The sequence below is a fragment of the Haliotis rufescens genome, unplaced genomic scaffold, assembly GCF_023055435.1.
Source record: "Haliotis rufescens isolate VD_foot unplaced genomic scaffold, xgHalRufe1.0.p SCAF_13, whole genome shotgun sequence".
NCBI classification, from domain to species: Eukaryota; Metazoa; Mollusca; class Gastropoda; order Lepetellida; family Haliotidae; genus Haliotis; species Haliotis rufescens.
This window is the reverse complement of record NW_025963813.1, coordinates 11,817,239-11,834,787: the sequence shown is the minus strand read 5'-3', so window position 1 is coordinate 11,834,787 and position 17,549 is coordinate 11,817,239. Positions and strand designations below refer to the sequence as shown.

At 38.7% G+C, this 17,549-nt stretch overlaps 2 protein-coding genes across 3 annotated transcripts in view; one reads left to right on the top strand and one right to left on the bottom strand.

Annotated features, from left to right (window-relative positions):
- Nucleotides 1-17,549, bottom strand: part of LOC124139095 (putative tRNA (cytidine(32)/guanosine(34)-2'-O)-methyltransferase) — a 32,064-nt gene that overhangs the window by 13,150 nt on the left and 1,365 nt on the right. The window contains exons 1-4 of one of the 2 annotated variants that reach the window (XM_046506109.2): nt 9,662-9,676; nt 3,176-3,301; nt 1,883-1,952; nt 1,509-1,611 (exon numbers count right to left, since the gene is read on the bottom strand). In XM_046506109.2, coding sequence (XP_046362065.2) covers nt 1,509-1,611; nt 1,883-1,952; nt 3,176-3,296 — 294 coding nt within the window. In that variant the 5' untranslated portion in view covers nt 3,297-3,301; nt 9,662-9,676. Of the gene's footprint in view, nt 1-1,508; nt 1,612-1,882; nt 1,953-3,175; nt 3,302-9,661; nt 9,677-17,549 lie in introns of those variants that run through there. The other variant, XM_046506108.2, reaches the window with a different exon arrangement.
- The window catches only part of LOC124139096, a 39,333-nt gene continuing 38,489 nt past the window's right edge, over nt 16,706-17,549 (top strand). Inside the window, exon 1 of the mRNA XM_046506115.2 lies at nt 16,706-16,817. The gene's annotated coding sequence lies outside the window, so the exon portion shown is untranslated. The remainder of the gene's footprint in view (nt 16,818-17,549) is intronic.

Genomic DNA, 17,549 nt, shown 5'->3' with positions numbered 1-17,549 from the left:
CCTCCAAACATTTTGTCAAGACTCAGATTGCAACTCCATTTACAATTGTTTGTAAACTGAGACGACATCATTAAAAGAGAACTTAAGTAGCCATGAGTTATCTCCCTTTAATGAAGTAACCAGGGTACGACATGGTAGAGACCAACATGTTCCAAGCGAGTGAGTTTTATTGTGCTTTTAGCAGTATTCCAGCAATGTCAAGGTGGGAGACACTAGACACTAATACTGTAAATCTTGAAATTAACGCGAGTGTGAATTAAATGCTAAAAATGCAAGTGGTCTTTGCTCACATTAATAAACTTCTCATTTATGTCTCCAAATGACTATCAACAAAAAGACGGCCTCACTGCACACTTTGGATAGCGGAAATACCAACTTGAATATAAACACAAACACGGTTTACTGAGAAGCAGTTGTAACAGGTATATAACAATGTCATTTAAAAATAGGAATTACACAATAGGCATCCGGTGAGTTACCACTGCTGGGGTCAAGAGTTCTACCCACTCGTGCCAAGCTTGTTGACACCTTCTCCTCAACTGTTTTTGGTTCAATTATTTTATTGCCTTTGAACTTCCTTAATGTCAGTCAACAGAATAAACATATAAACTGTGTGTTGTTTTTAATGGAAGTGCTCAACTCAGCGCTAAAAAGCGATGCTCTTTGCTGTTTGATTTGATTAAGGTAAGGATATGTATTATTCCACTAGGAATTGGGTGGAGAGAGTTGCATTGATATTGAGTCACATTTTTGGTTAGGGGTCAGCAGTGGTATTAATTTGGAGATGCGTTAATTTCCAGTATATGTGGAGAGAATGTTCTGAAAACACCTGCTGACAATAGCATAAGTTAGAGATACGAAGAGTCATTTTCATTGGTTGTTGGGTTCAAGCAGAGAGTGAGAATATCTGAACATAGAAAAATATTTCATGTTTACCAATTCTGCTTCAAAGAGAGGAGGGGGCACTGGAGGCCCAGTTGTCCCAGTGAAGAGTTGTGTCCTTTATGGACACCAGAAACCTCAATCTCACTAAAATTAGACCCTAGTTCTCGCTACCGCTAAACAAAGATCTGAAGATATCCCATTAGGGGTCACGTCAGAAAGACCTTTCATACGACCAATCAGAGCGTCGCTTACCAGATTATGAAAGTGACAGTCGGAATGTGATTTCTAATCATGCAATTTCGAAAACTTTAACAGGGGGTATTCCGAACGATAGTTACCGGTTTAAAGACTGAATCAATACAATCTAGACCATCTATTAGCCATTCCAGAATGTTCTTTTGTTCAGGTTTCAAATTTGTAATCAAGAATTTGTCAAAATATGTTGCGAAGCGTAGTCGCCAATTTGAAATTAGTGCTGTAAAGCACGAGAAAGCTGCCTTCTGATAGGTCATTCCATTGGTCTGTCAAAGTTCGCAAAAGGTCTGTCTGACGTGACCCGTAATGGGATGTCCTCAGATCTTTGTTTAGCGGTAGCGAGTGAGTTATAAGGATGTTACAGTTACCTTTGTAATATCTCCCTGAAGCTGTATAACACCAGGAATTGGCGCCATAGCCTGTAGATCCACTGCCACAATCTTAGCATCACTCTGTTTACCATCAATACCTCTGAAAGGAGGTAATAGAATCAGTATGCATAAAAACTGGCTCGGAGGTTCATAAACTGGAGCAGTCTCCAATTTATTACACTGGGAACGTAGTCTGCCCCAGAATCCAAACAAAGTGTTTGCATGGTGATTCCTTTGAATCATACTGAAAATCTCTTATCTGGACATCAATCACTGCATAGGCTTTGTTTGTAAAAGAATTTCACCAGTGTAACTTCAAAACACAGAAGATGTCCATCAAGGATGGTCTTGGCACATGGCAATAATCTCACCTGAGTTTCCGTGACAACACCTGACTCCAGCTACCTGGGGCTGCACAGAGGTCAACAACCTTTGTCACACCTGTAAGGTAACAGTGGGGATGTGAGATTGCTCTCAGGACGACAGTATCATATTTTGCTTACAACACCCAACCCCCCGAACCCCCCACCCATTCTATGTACCGGGATAACATTTTTTCATGTCCCCCACCCCCCAGTCATAAATGACCAGTTCCTACATCGTGTTTAAATATACTTTACACTCTCTCACCCCAAAATCATTGTGATACCTCTCGGCAACACCGCTCATTTGTTATGTCATTTTTTAATGCCCCCACCCGACCCCCCCTTCACTTAATCTCACAAATCCCCCGTCATCCATAATAAATTACCAGACCCATAGCCAGGTGTTTGAAGCCAGTGCCTTGTCAAATTTCTTTTGGTCTAGTTAGCTAAGCTGACAAAAGTCCATATTAATGAACAGTAGAGAACTGAAATCAAGTGATAAGTTTGGTTTAGAGGGAGAAAAAAATGTTTGGCACATACTGTGATCCATTACCTGTTGACTGAGGATCAGCCAGATTCCCATATTCTACATAATATGTGCCCAGGGAACTCTCAATATTAGAAATAGGAGGCTCTTATTAGAATATTATTATGGTGAAAAAAACAGAGTTGAAAGATCGTTAATTTTGTGGTTTATGCTGAAATATTTATGTACGACAGATATATTTTTCCATAATTCAATTACCCATAATTAAGAGTGCATATAACACATGAGTGCTTATTTTACGCGAATAAATAAGTCTTGTGTACATTGATCAATCGGAAGGGGTGCTAATTGGGATTGTTCACTAGCCAATATCTTAGCAAATGTCACTGTGGGCGCTTATTAGAGCTGGGCGCTTTTTACGTCGAATACGGTATGTGTATATATAGTCTGTACCATGATGATCATTCAGTCTTGCTTGACAACGGTACAAAGATCTGTACCAAAACGTCGCCTTTACAGTAATCAAAGAATTGATATCCATAAATTGCGTCTAAATTTATTAGTTTGTTGTTTAACGCCCCCTCAGCAATATTCCAGCTATAAGGCGGTCTGTAAATAATCAAGTCTGGACCGGACAATAAAGTGATTGATATCATGAGCATTGATCCATACAATTGGGATACGGTGAAATGCATCAACCAAGTCAGAGAGCCTGACCACCCGATCCCATCAGCTGCCTCTTACGACAAGCTGGGGCCTGAAGGCCAACTTTAATCTGGATCTCGGGGCATGGGAAGAAAGTATAAAGTAACCTTGGAATATGTTGAAGTCATCATTTATCTGCAGCAGCTTGAATGCACTCCTTGCTCTCCATCCTTCTTCCTTAGCAAGGCGGTAGTAGACATCCCGCTTGTCCTTCGAGGATCTTCCCATGATTCCTGAAGAATTAAGAGTGAGTGAGTTGGGTTTAACACCGCTTTTAACAGTATTCCAGTTATATCACGGCGTGTCAGCTTAATGTGGAAGGAAAGCCCGAAGTGATGCAGGTCTTAGACGTTTATCACTTCCGTGAAACCCACGAGTACGGGTATGGTGCTGACAAACCTAGAAACATAATCGAGGTGAACCGGGATTCGAATCATAGGTTTCTGGCAAATTCAGCCAGGTTGACATGTATTATCAGGTGCTAATGGAAATTTCTGTCCTTGAAAAAAGCCTTATACTACATGTACTAAATGAATGAAGTCAAATCCATTCATTACATTGTCTCATGGTGAACTATAGGGATACTAATTGACCCAGGAATACCTAACAATCTGGTTCAGAAACAACCTTATGGATACAAATCTACCAGTTATGAAACAACCTAATGGATACAAATCTACCAGGTTATGAAACAACACAAGGGATACAAATCTACCAGGTTATGAAACAACACAAGGGATACAAATCTACCAGGTTATGAAACAACACAAGGGATACAAATCTACCAGGTTATGATACAACACAAGGGATACAAATCTACCAGGTTATGATACAACACAAGGGATACAAATCTACCAGGTTATGATACAACACAAGGGATACAAATCTACCAGGTTATGAAACAACCTAATGGATACAAATCTACCAGGTTATGAAACAACACAAGGGATACAAATCTACCAGGTTATGAAACAACACAAGGGATACAAATCTACCAGGTTATGAAACAACACAAGGGATACAAATCTACCAGGTTATGATACAACACAAGGGATACAAATCTACCTGGTTATGAAACAACACAAGGGATACAAATCTACCAGGTTATGAAACAACACAAGGGATACAAATCTACCAGGTTATGAAACAACACAAGGGATACAAATCTACCAGGTTATGAAACAACACAAGAGATACAAATCTACCAGGTTATGAAACAACACAAGGGATACAAATCTACCAGGTTATGAAACAACACAAGGGATACAAATCTACCAGGTTATGATACAACACAAGGGATACAAATCTACTAGGTTATGAAACAACACAAGGGATACAAATCTACCAGGTTATGAAACAACACAAGGGATACAAATCTACCAGGTTATGAAACAACAAAAGGGATACAAATCTACCAGGTTATGACACAACACAAGGGATACAAATCTACCAGGTTATGATACAACACAAGGGATACAAATCTACCAGGTTATGAAACAACACAAGGGATACAAATCTACCAGGTTATGAAACAACACAAGGGATACAAATCTACCAGGTTATGAAACAACACAAGGGATACAAATCTACCAGGTTATGAAACAACACAAGGGATACAAATCTACCAGGTTATGAAACAACACAAGGGATACAAATCTACCAGGTTATGATACAACACAAGGGATACAAATCTACCAGGTTATGATACAACACAAGGGATACAAATCTACCAGGTTATGATACAACACAAGGGATACAAATCTACTAGGTTATGAAACAACACAAGGGATACAAATCTACCAGGTTAGGAAACAACACAAGGGATAAAAATCTACCAGGTTATGAAACAACCTAATGGATACAAATCTACCTGGTTATGAAACAACACAAGGGATACAAATCTACCAGGTTATGAAACAACACAAGGGATACAAATCTACCAGGTTATGAAACAACACAAGGGATACAAATCTACCAGGTTATGAAACAACACAAGGGATACAAATCTACCTGGTTATGAAACAACACAAGGGATACAAATCTACCTGGTTATGAAACAACACAAGGGATACAAATCTACCAGGTTATGAAAAAACATAAGGGATACAAATCTACTAGGTTATGAAACAACACAAGGGATACAAATCTACCTGGTTATGAAACAACCTAATGGATACAAATCTACCAGGTTATGAAACAACACAAGGGATACAAATCTACCTGGTTATGAAACAACACAAGGGATACAAATCTACCAGGTTATGAAACAACACAAGGGATACAAATCTAATAGGTTATGAAACAACACAAGGGATACAAATCTACTAGGTTATGATACAACACAAGGGATACAAATCTACCAGGTTATGATACAACACAAGGGATACAAATCTACCAGGTTATGAAAAAACACAAGGGATACAAATCTACCAGGTTATGAAACAACACAAGGGATACAAATCTACCAGGTTATGAAACAACACAAGGGATACAAATCTACCAGGTTATGAAACAACACAAGGGATACAAATCTACCAGGTTATGAAACAACACAAGGGATACAAATCTACCAGGTTATGAAACAACACAAGGGATACAAATCTACCAGGTTATGAAACAACACAAGAGATACAAATCTACCAGGTTATGATACAACACAAGGGATACAAATGTACCAGGTTATGAAACAACACAAGGGATACAAATCTACCTGGTTATGAAACAACCTAATGGATACAAATCTACCAGGTTATGAAACAACCTAATGGATACAAATCTACCAGGTTATGAAACAACACAAGGGATACAAATCTACCAGGTTATGAAACAATACAAGGGATACAAATCTACCAGGTTATGAAACAACACAAGGGATACAAATCTACCTGGTTATGAAACAACACAAGGGATACAAATCTACCAGGTTATGAAACAACACAAGGGATACAAATCTACCAGGTTATGAAACAACACAAGGGATACAAATCTACCAGGTTATGAAACAACACAAGGGATACAAATCTACCAGGTTATGAAACAACACAAGGGATACAAATCTACCAGGTTATGAAACAACACAAGGGATACAAATCTACCTGGTTATGAAACAACACAAGGGATACAAATCTATCAGGTTATGAAACAACACAAGGGATACAAATCTACCAGGTTATGAAACAACACAAGGGATACAAATCTACCAGGTTATGAAACAACACAAGGGATACAAATCTACCAGGTTTTGAAACAACACAAGGGATACAAATCTACCTGGTTATGAAACAACACAAGGGATACAAATCTACCAGGTTATGAAACAACACAAAGGATACAAATCTACCAGGTTATGAAACAACACAAGGGATACAAATCTACCAGGTTATGAAACAACACAAGGGATACAAATCTACCAGGTTATGAAACAACACAAGGGATACAAATCTACTAGGTTATGAAACAACACAAGGGATACAAATCTACTAGGTTATGAAACAACACAAGGGATACAAATCTACCTGGTTATGAAACAACCTAATGGATACAAATCTACCAGGTTATGAAACAACCTAATGGATACAAATCTACCAGGTTATGAAACAACACAAGGGATACAAATCTACCAGGTTATGAAACAACACAAGGGATACAAATCTACCAGGTTATGAAACAACACAAGGGATACAAATCTACCAGGTTATGAAACAACACAAGGGATACAAATCTACCAGGTTATGAAACAACACAAGAGATACAAATCTACCAGGTTATGATACAACACAAGGGATACAAATCTACCAGGTTATGAAACAACACAAGGGATACAAATCTACCTGGTTATGAAACAACCTAATGGATACAAATCTACCAGGTTATGAAACAACCTAATGGATACAAATCTACCAGGTTATGAAACAACACAAGGGATACAAATCTACCAGGTTATGAAACAACACAAGGGATACAAATCTACCAGGTTATGAAACAACACAAGGGATACAAATCTACCTGGTTATGAAACAACACAAGGGATACAAATCTACCAGGTTATGAAACAACACAAGGGATACAAATCTACCAGGTTATGAAACAACACAAGGGATACAAATCTACCAGGTTATGAAACAACACAAGGGATACAAATCTACCTGGTTATGAAACAACACAAGGGATACAAATCTACCAGGTTATGAAACAACACAAGGGATACAAATCTACCTGGTTATGAAACAACACAAGGGATACAAATCTACCAGGTTATGAAACAATACAAGGGATACAAATCTACCAGGTTATGAAACAACACAAGGGATACAAATCTACCAGGTTATGAAACAACACAAGGGATACAAATCTACCAGGTTTTGAAACAACACAAGGGATACAAATCTACCAGGTTATGAAACAACACAAGGGATACAAATCTACCAGGTTATGAAACAACCTAATGGATACAAATCTACCAGGTTATGAAACAACACAAGAGATACAAATCTACTAGGTTATGAAACAACACAAGGGATACAAATCTACCAGGTTATGAAACAACACAAGGGATACAAATCTACCAGGTTATGAAACAACACAAGGGATACAAATCTACCTGGTTATGAAACAACACAAGGGATACAAATCTACCTGGTTATGAAACAACACAAGGGATACAAATCTACCTGGTTATGAAACAACACAAGGGATACAAATCTACCAGGTTATGAAACAACCAAATGGATACAAATCTACCAGGTTATGATACAACACAAGGGATACAAATCTACCAGGTTATGAAACAACCTAATGGATACAAATCTACCAGGTTATGAAACAACACAAGGGATACAAATCTACCAGGTTATGATACAACAAAAGGGATACAAATCTACCAGGTTATGATACAACAAAAGGGATACAAATCTACCAGGTTATGAAACAACACAAGGGATACATATCTACCTGGTTATGAAACAACACAAGGGATACAAATCTACCAGGTTATGATACAACAAAAGGGATACAAATCTACCAGGTTATGATACAACAAAAGGGATACAAATCTACCAGGTTATGAAACAACACAAGGGATACAAATCTACCAGGTTATGAAACAACACAAGGGATACAAATCTACCAGGTTATGAAACAACACAAGGGATACAAATCTACCTGGTTATGAAACAACACAAGGGATACAAATCTACTAGGTTATGAAACAACACAAGGGATACAAATCTACCAGGTTATGAAACAACACAAGGGATACAAATCTACCTGGTTATGAAACAACACAAGGGATACAAATCTACCAGGTTATGAAACAACCTAATGGATACAAATCTACCAGGTTATGAAACAACACAAGGGATACAAATCTACCAGGTTATGAAACAACACAAGGGATACAAATCTACCAGGTTATGAAACAACACAAGGGATACAAATCTACCAGGTTATGAAACAACACAAGGGATACAAATCTACCAGGTTATGAAACAACACAAGGGATACAAATCTACCAGGTTATGAAACAACACAAGGGATACAAATCTACCAGGTTATGAAACAACACAAGGGATACAAATCTACCAGGTTATGAAACAACACAAGGGATACAAATCTACTAGGTTATGAAACAACACAAGGGATACAAATCTACCAGGTTATGAAACAACACAAGGGATACAAATCTACCAGGTTATGAACCAACACAAGGGATACAAATCTACCAGGTTATGAAACAACACAAGGGATACAAATCTACCAGGTTATGAAACAACCTAATGGATACAAATCTACCAGGTTATGAAACAACACAAGGGATACAAATCTACCAGGTTATGAAACAACCGAATGGATACAAATCTACCAGGTTATGAAACAACACAAGGGATACAAATCTACCAGGTTATGAAACAACACAAGGGATACAAATCTACCAGGTTATGAAACAACACAAGGGATACAAATCTACTGGGTCAAAAAGCTACCGGGATATGAAATCGCCTGTCACCTGAACATCCATACGTGTCCATATTATATTATACATGGTTATCTTAATTAACCACTCATCCTATCTTGTTTGTGACAAACGGTACAGAAGTTGTTGATTCAGTATAGTTAAACACCCCAGTCACTATTGTTCCATCCATATTATGACACCAAGCCTACGTAAATTAAGCTCCCAGCAGTTCTAGCATTGACCAGTTCAGTGGCTGACACCACAATCAACGATTCACGCCATTAGCCTACATTTCATGACACCTTATCACCCAAGACAACCATTGTAACCAACCAATCATCATTTTAGTTTGCTCTTACGAAAAACACGAGGAGCGTATGAATGATCGCGACGGCATCAACTGTTAAACGATCTCTTAAACAGGGCCTCAACTGTCATGTTTACAAACAGACAACCGTGCCACTGGTCGGTCACGTTCAGGATGCGTATTTGCTAACGATGGAATCATTTTCAACTTATCTGAACACATTCAACTGACAAACTAATTCATAATGCTACGCGGAAATGAGATGTTAGATTAATCAAAATCATTATTGTCAAAAAGGAAATGATAGAAAACACATTATCCACATGTTCATACCAAAATCGTTGTCGAAGGGAGATAACTCTAAATAATGGACGTTTATATAAATACCGCTAAGAAAATGTTATGAATTTGTGTACCAAGTCATGAAGCTATGCGGTTAATGGGCTAACACCGAATGAAATATATACGAAGTTACTTTCACAATTAACGCTCATGTGTCATGACACCTAAACAGAATACAGAATAGTGTATTTCAGCAATATTTCAGTGTACATGTATTTGAGTCAAAGGGATCAAGAACTATATTTCTTGATCAAAAGTACATTTCAAGAACAGAAATAGATAATAGTGGAAGAATCATTTTAGAAGGGGAAAAATATTCTGAATTTGTAGGTCTGGCATGTTTAAACCTGCGACTCAGGAACTTTATAACCGATTACCCAAGAACAGTGACGATGTGAAATCTGATCAACCTATCTGCAAATATCAACACATGAAACACATTTTGACAGCACAGATCAAGATTGAATTGATCTACGTGTAATTAAAACAAATAAGACACTTTTTGGTTTGAATAAGATGTACTTTAAGTTCAATGATATGCCATTTAATACACTATTTAGACTGTTTGATAATGAAATAATTGTTATTAAAACGAAGAAGGCACGCTTTGGTATGAATAAAATGCACTTCAAGTTTGGCCATATGCCTATTAATACACTGTTTAAACTGTTTGATAACGAAATAAAGCAAACTGAACTTTCTGTGGTCGTGCAACACTTATCAATGAACCGTTTTCATTGATCTCTTATCGAGACTTGTATAATTTGTATTAACTTTTAGAGGTTAAAGAGGTGAATGCGTTATGCATGTCAATTCCGTGGACATGGTTCTGGAAGAAAGTGAGGGAAGATTTATAACCTTACATTGCCCTTGAGCCACTGGCATCTGTCCTTCAAACCAGTGCCCCGTTCCACAAAGCGATCAAAGCTGAGACTATAGTATGTCCCATACGTTCCAATCTCATTTAAATCAGATCTTTGTACTCGCTACCGCTGAACAAAGATCTGAGGACATCCCATTACGGGTCACGTCAGAACGACCTTTCATCCGACCAATCAGAGCGTCGCTTACCAGATCATGAAAGTGACAGTCGTAATGTGTTTTCTAATTATGCAACCACGAAATATTTAACAAGGGGTATTCCGAACGACAGTTACGGGTTTTATGATTATATCCATACAATCTAGGCCATCTAGAAGCCATTCCAGAGCGTTCTTCTTATCGGTTTTAATTTTTTAATCGAGAACACGTCAAAATATGTTTCGAAGCGTAGTCGCCAGTTTGAAACTAGTGTCATGAAGCTCGAGAAAGCTGCCTTCTGATTTGCTAATGTCGATTTCTTGTCAGTCATTTCATTGGTCGGTCAAAATTCGCGAAAGGTCGTTCTGACGTGACCCGTTGACTTGCGACACTCGAAGCGCTAACATTGTTTTGTTAAACGGGGCCCGGGTCATTATTTCATCTTACCTATCCTCAGCTATCTCTGCGCTACGACTGTCGTTTCATAAAGCTATCGCAGCGCCAGGACTGTTGCAAGTATATGTTAAGCATGGGGGTATCGATACTCGCAGGGATAACATGCTTTGTGAAAAAAGACCCAGGTACTGAGGTAGGTCCGTTTCACAAGTGATCGTAACGCAGCTCCTGGGTGCCGTTTTACAAAGCGATCTTAGCGCTAAAGTGATCGTAACTCCCATACCTTAACATAGACAGTCGTAGGGCTAACGTTGTTTTGTACAACGACACCATGGTTGTTATAGCCCCCCTTACGAAGACGTAAGCGAGTCGTTACGCCAAGACAGTCGAAGCTCTCATACTCTTACACAGACTTATGGTAGTTGTAACGCTAAGACAGTCGAACCTCCAAACTCTTACGCGGAATGGCTCTCGTTCCACAACGCGATCATAGCGCTACGACTATCGTAAGCCTTTGTTGAAGTATGGGAGTTACGATCACCTTAGCGTTATGCTCTGATCGTTTTAGGGTATTTTAGCCCCCAAACGTTTACCTTGTCAAGTGTCCTGCAAGTAAGTACACATGGGTCCCACTTTGGGTTTAGGGTGGGCCAGGTGAAGCAGCTCGTTAAGAGTTTTGCCAACTGGGTTCCACCTAATGCATATATAGGTTATAACGCGAGTGTGTTTTCGGATGGAGAATATCATCTATTATGAACAAACATTGTTATGGGCGAGCCTTGGTGAGCTAAATACATAAATTGTGTTTCTTCCTGATACAGGATATTAATTATCATACCAAAACTCACAAGTGCTGTAACCTCTTTATCATATAACGTATTCTTAAATTCTATGGTCGGAAACGGTTCCTAAACATTGCAAGTTGTCTTGGAATATGCGATTAATATAATTTGGGGCACCAATACATTTGATCCACTTGAGAAAATTCAGAATTATGCATGTAAAATATTTCTTGGTTTACCGTCACAAACTCCAAATGCTATGGCTGTGGGAGAATGTGGTAGATATCCGTTATATGTTGATTCATTTGTGCAATGTATAAAATATTGGCTAAGATTAATACACATGTCAGATGATAGAATACTAAAAAAGTCGTATAATATGTTAAAACACTTAGATGAATGTGATAGGAGAAATTGGGTAACAAATGTTAGTGAATCTTTATGTTTGATAGGTCTTGGAGAAGTCTGGTTCTCTCAAGGTGTTGGCTATATGGTTATTTATAAGTATGATTAAACTTAGATTAAGAGATATTTCTTTTCAAGAGTGGCAAGGAAAATTAAGAGAAAGTACAAGATTCGATAGTTACAGTAAATACAAATTTTCATTAAATGCTGAACCATATGTGTATTGCAAAACATATTTAATGCATAGAAGATACTTAGCTCTTTTAAGAACTGGAGGTGAAAAATTTACATAAATGTTGGAAGATGGAAAAATGTTGAAAAAAAAGTAAACGAATCTGTCAGAATTGTAATTTAAATGAGTTAGAGGATGAATTCCACATAATAATGAAATGCCTATGTTTTATGATTTGAGAAAACTTTTGTACCAAATAAATATTTAAGGAAATGCACATCCAAATGTTTTGTTAATTTAATGAATGATTATGATCCAGCTATAGCAGAAAACTTGCTAAAATTCTGTAAAGCTTCACTTGTGAGGAGAGCATGTTATCATTAATTACTGTACACTATGTTATCATTGAATATATAAGTATGATGAACCGCCATCACCTTGATGGAAAATTTGTATTTCTGTATACTTTGTATACTTTGTACATGGGCCTGAGGCCTCAAGTACAAATAAACAGATTGGATATTACGTCAAAAAGTCAGTGGGCAAAAAGAAAACTGCCTTAACACAGTGTCAATGAACAGCTTTCGCGGCAATCAATCTGTCCGCGGGCTTGAGTTTCTGCCCCTTATCAAAGGGAAGCTACTCCAGTCAGTGAGGCATCTGTGCTGAGCTGGTTCAAGAGTTCACCCGTGCCGGTGTCTCATCGGGCAAACGCCGGAACCCACTGACTGAGGCATAACTTTTTTTAGAGTCTTTCTGGTCATTCCATTGTTATTTCGTTACAACATATAGTTAGATGTCCCACACGCCGACACAGTGACATAAAGCAAGGTATGAATGCAGGTTACCGGACACCTTCCGCCAATTTGGACTCAACATGGTAGAAGGGATGTACACGAATTTCTTCCTCAGTGACGTCTTCTAAGTTTACTGAATATAGCAAACTGTCGTATGTTCGGGAAAAGAGCCCAGGTCGCAGAGGTGTACACGCACATTTATGAGAACTGATACCCTGACCGTCCTTGCATAGACATTTTTTGACGATGATCACGTATCTGACCCATAGTATTGGATCTTGTGACCGAGCATATTAAATTGAGGATGTTTCATGTGTCGAGCGAAATATTATGTTTCTCTCATCAAGTGACGGGGCAAAGGAGATATGTTCAGAAGTGCCATTAACCCTGTTACGAGATGATAGAAACATGACGAATCACTGGACACATGGGATATCCTACATAAATAAACTTTGTGTGTAGTTGTCAACCGGAAAATTAAAGTATTTCATTACAAATGCAAAACCTTGAAACGTAAATTATGCCAACACACAGGGACGGTTCACCACCCCTTGTATTTGCGACTTAAAGGTAGTTTAATTTGCAAAATCTTCAAAATATAAACAAAAGTATAAACAAATATTTAGGGTCACAAAAATTCTTTATCACACATTTAGATATGATTATATACAGAATAAACTTTAACAAAAAATACTCTCAAAAACTACGTGATCGCTGGTGGAAGCGAAAGAGTAAACTCCTGGTCAAGTTACAAAAATGGCTTTGCGAGACGAACCATCTCGATTGACGAGTTAAATGGGAAAATTACCGTTTATAATGAAACATTTTCGAGAGAATAACAAACGGCAAAGAAACCATATGAACTCCATAAATTACCATCTGTCATTATTTTGCCTTATCAATGTGAAACTAAAGTGAAAAGGACGTCAACAGTTTGTGTACGGGCCAGACACTCATGATAAAGGGAGACAATTTGAGGGGAGGTAACTCTTGCACGACAATAGTTCTGTTAAAGTGTTAACTGCAATGAAAATATCACTTTCTCCATTTCAGAAAACGCAGTCTTTCACACTGAAGTATATAATAGTGTGTGTTTCAATACAATTGGTGAATTATTCATTGATCTTGGTGTGGTTATTTACTGATGTCACAATTAAGGTGTGTACGAACCGAATTCTGGGAAAACCTTCGCATTTTATAGTGAGTGAGTTGGGTTTAAAGTTGCTTTGAGCAGTATTCTAGTTATATCACGGTGTGTCAGCTTAATGTTGGAGGAAAGCACAAAGTGATGCAAGTCTCAGACGTTTACCACTTCGGTGAAACCCATGAGCACGGGTATGGTGCTGACTAACCTTGAAACATAATCGGGGCGAATCGGGATTCGAGCCCACAATCATAGGTTTCTGGCGTGCCCAAGGGACACAACTCTGCACAGGAAATTGCAGCGCCTCAGACGCATTTTAACTTGCCAATCCACTCGTAACAATACGTAGATTTACGATAGCAGTAACGCTAAGAACCCTTTTTGGAACAGGCCTCTATCAGGTCAGTTCAAACTGGTTTTTTATTGCCGATGCGAAGGCCGATTAATGCCGATGCGACGTTAAATTTTAACTCACTCACTCACTTTCTTTCGTAAATGTTACTTTAAGCGTTAGCTCGTCACGCCGAAGACCCGGGTTCGATTCCCGACCTGGGTACAAATGTGTGAAGCCCATTTCTGGTGTCCCCCGCCGTGATATTGCTGAATATTGCTAAAAGCGGCGTAAAACAGAACTCACTCACTCACTCACTCGTAAATGTTACAGCACTGTCCCAGTCATTTCACACGAGCTTCTCGAGTTATCCGAATAGGAGACAATGAATGAGCAAATCTATTATATGAGTTCGACGCCCTCGTCCCCAGCAAGCTGAAATAACAATAGAACTTATGTCAGTAGGACATTTCCAGATTGAAAACAGCAAGGTTCAAACATTGAATGTTTTAGGGGGAAAAGTAAAAATTGAAATAGTTTAGTATCAGTCGGCAGGGGGCTATTTCTTAACTGAAATTTCATACAAACGTAATAATACACAAATAAATGTAAATATGATATCATATTTTTATATATATTATAAGTATTTTCTTGTAACGACAGACGGGACGAGATGACACAAGCGATGCGCTTTCGGATGTTGTGTTGTGAACACGCGAAAATCGCAGTTTGAAGGTGTTTGTTGTGTGCCCTGAGAGGCATTGGGCATATTTCAGTTGAAGTGATCGGGATTACATACTTCTAACCAGAGAGGTGAGCGTTATTTGTTTGTTTGTCGTTTAACGCAATACTCCAGCTATGAGACGGCGTCCCGTTAATAATCGAGTCTGGGTCGGACCATCCAGTGATTGATATTGTGAACAACGGTCCACGTTCATTATCAGTCATTATAAGCTGACATTGTTATTTCTGATACCAGTTATCGCATGGGTAAAACTTCCGTCTGTTTTCGCCTACAAATATATATCATTAAAAGGATTGAGCGGCAATGCATACATGTATAACCTTTAGAGGGGGGATACGGAACTCTTTCAATCGCATGTAAGATTTTTCTTTGTTTGTTTGTTTCTTTGTTTAACGTCGCACTCAGCAATATTCCAGCTATATGACGGCGGTCTTTAAATAATTGGGTCTGGACCAGACAGTCCAGTGATTGACATGAGCATCGATCCATGCAATTGGGATCGATGACATGCATCAACCAAGTCAGCGATCCAGACCACTCGATCCCGTTTGTCGCCTCTTACGACAAGCATAGTCGCCTTTTACGGCAAGCATGGGTTGCTGAAGACCTCTTCCAACCGGGATCTTCACGGGTGCCATCGCATGCAAGAACGACTAATGGTGCGTCACCGTGTTACGACGGCTCTGTTAAATGCTTTTGCTATCAACCACTGGTTTGTGTATCCCATATTCGATATTTTAGAGGCCCCGAGGTATATTTCTGACATAAGGCAACATCCTGTCACGAAACAAAGTACATAAGCTGCATCATATTTGGGGGTAAACCGGTTTAACCCCTTTGAACCCCAATAAAGGTTGCCACCATGTTCTCATTCCAAGCATATTTAATCCGAAAATTGAGGCTTACATTATTGTGCTATTTTACCTTCATAGGATTTTTCTACCCATAATTCTTAACTGGCAGTTATAACAGAAAGATATTAGGTATTAGGTCACGTGTTAGTTTGCGTCTTCCAGCCTTTGGAACGGTCAATGTCTTCCTTTAAGAACTTCTCTGATGTACATTGCTAACACATGTTTCATTAATATACCAGGTTTCGGAATCAGCAGAATTACATTACAATACAAGCTGGTCAATAAGACTATGTGATCAATAATTGTATACTTCTTATCAACGTCGCCATGATAGCGCGCTGTCGCCAGATGGGAGGTCATAGTATCACCTCCAACAACACACTCGATGTTCATATCTGCATCATCTGATGCGGCTTGGGCTACCCTAGGATGCGGTCATTGAGGATATTGTGCGTAACTATAGTGTTCTCATAAGGAATACACGAACAAAAGCTTCCAAAGGTAAGGACTTATTCATGGTGTCGACAAGAAACATAATAGCCAGGTAGAAACAAACTTAAACAGTAAACTACGGTTATAACGAACACGCTTATAACGAACTGACGGATATAACGAACTTACTTTTTTGGTCCCGACTATTTGCTGTAGTTATGCTGTATATATGCTTATAACGAACTACGGTTATAACGAACTAAAATTAGTAGTCCCTTTGAGTTCGTTATAACCGTAGTTTACTGTACAATAAAACTTGAACTTGAACTTCATATTATCTCGATAATCGGTTAACACAATCTAACATTATGCAACATGATGTGGCATATATGGCCGCACGCGTTCCCAAAAGCGATCTCCGCGCTAACACGGCAAGAGTAACTATCGCTCTGTACAAATGTACAACAGACGTACGAGACTCGTAGCGCTAAGATCGCGCTTGTGTCGAAGTCCGGTTAACCCGATATAGTTCGATAATCCCATGGGCTTCTATTAAGCGAAATTCATTGTCATTCATAACAGGCTGAATAGTATGAACACTTACATGATGCAGACAATGTTGCGCTCATTGACTTGGTTGATGCATGTCATCGTATCCCAATTGCGTGGATCGATGTGCATGACATCAATCAATGGATTGTCTGGTCCAGATTCGATTTTTTTACAGACCACCGTCATATTGCTGGAATATTGCTGAGTGCGGCGTTAAACAACAGTGAGTGAGTGAGTTGGGTTTAACGC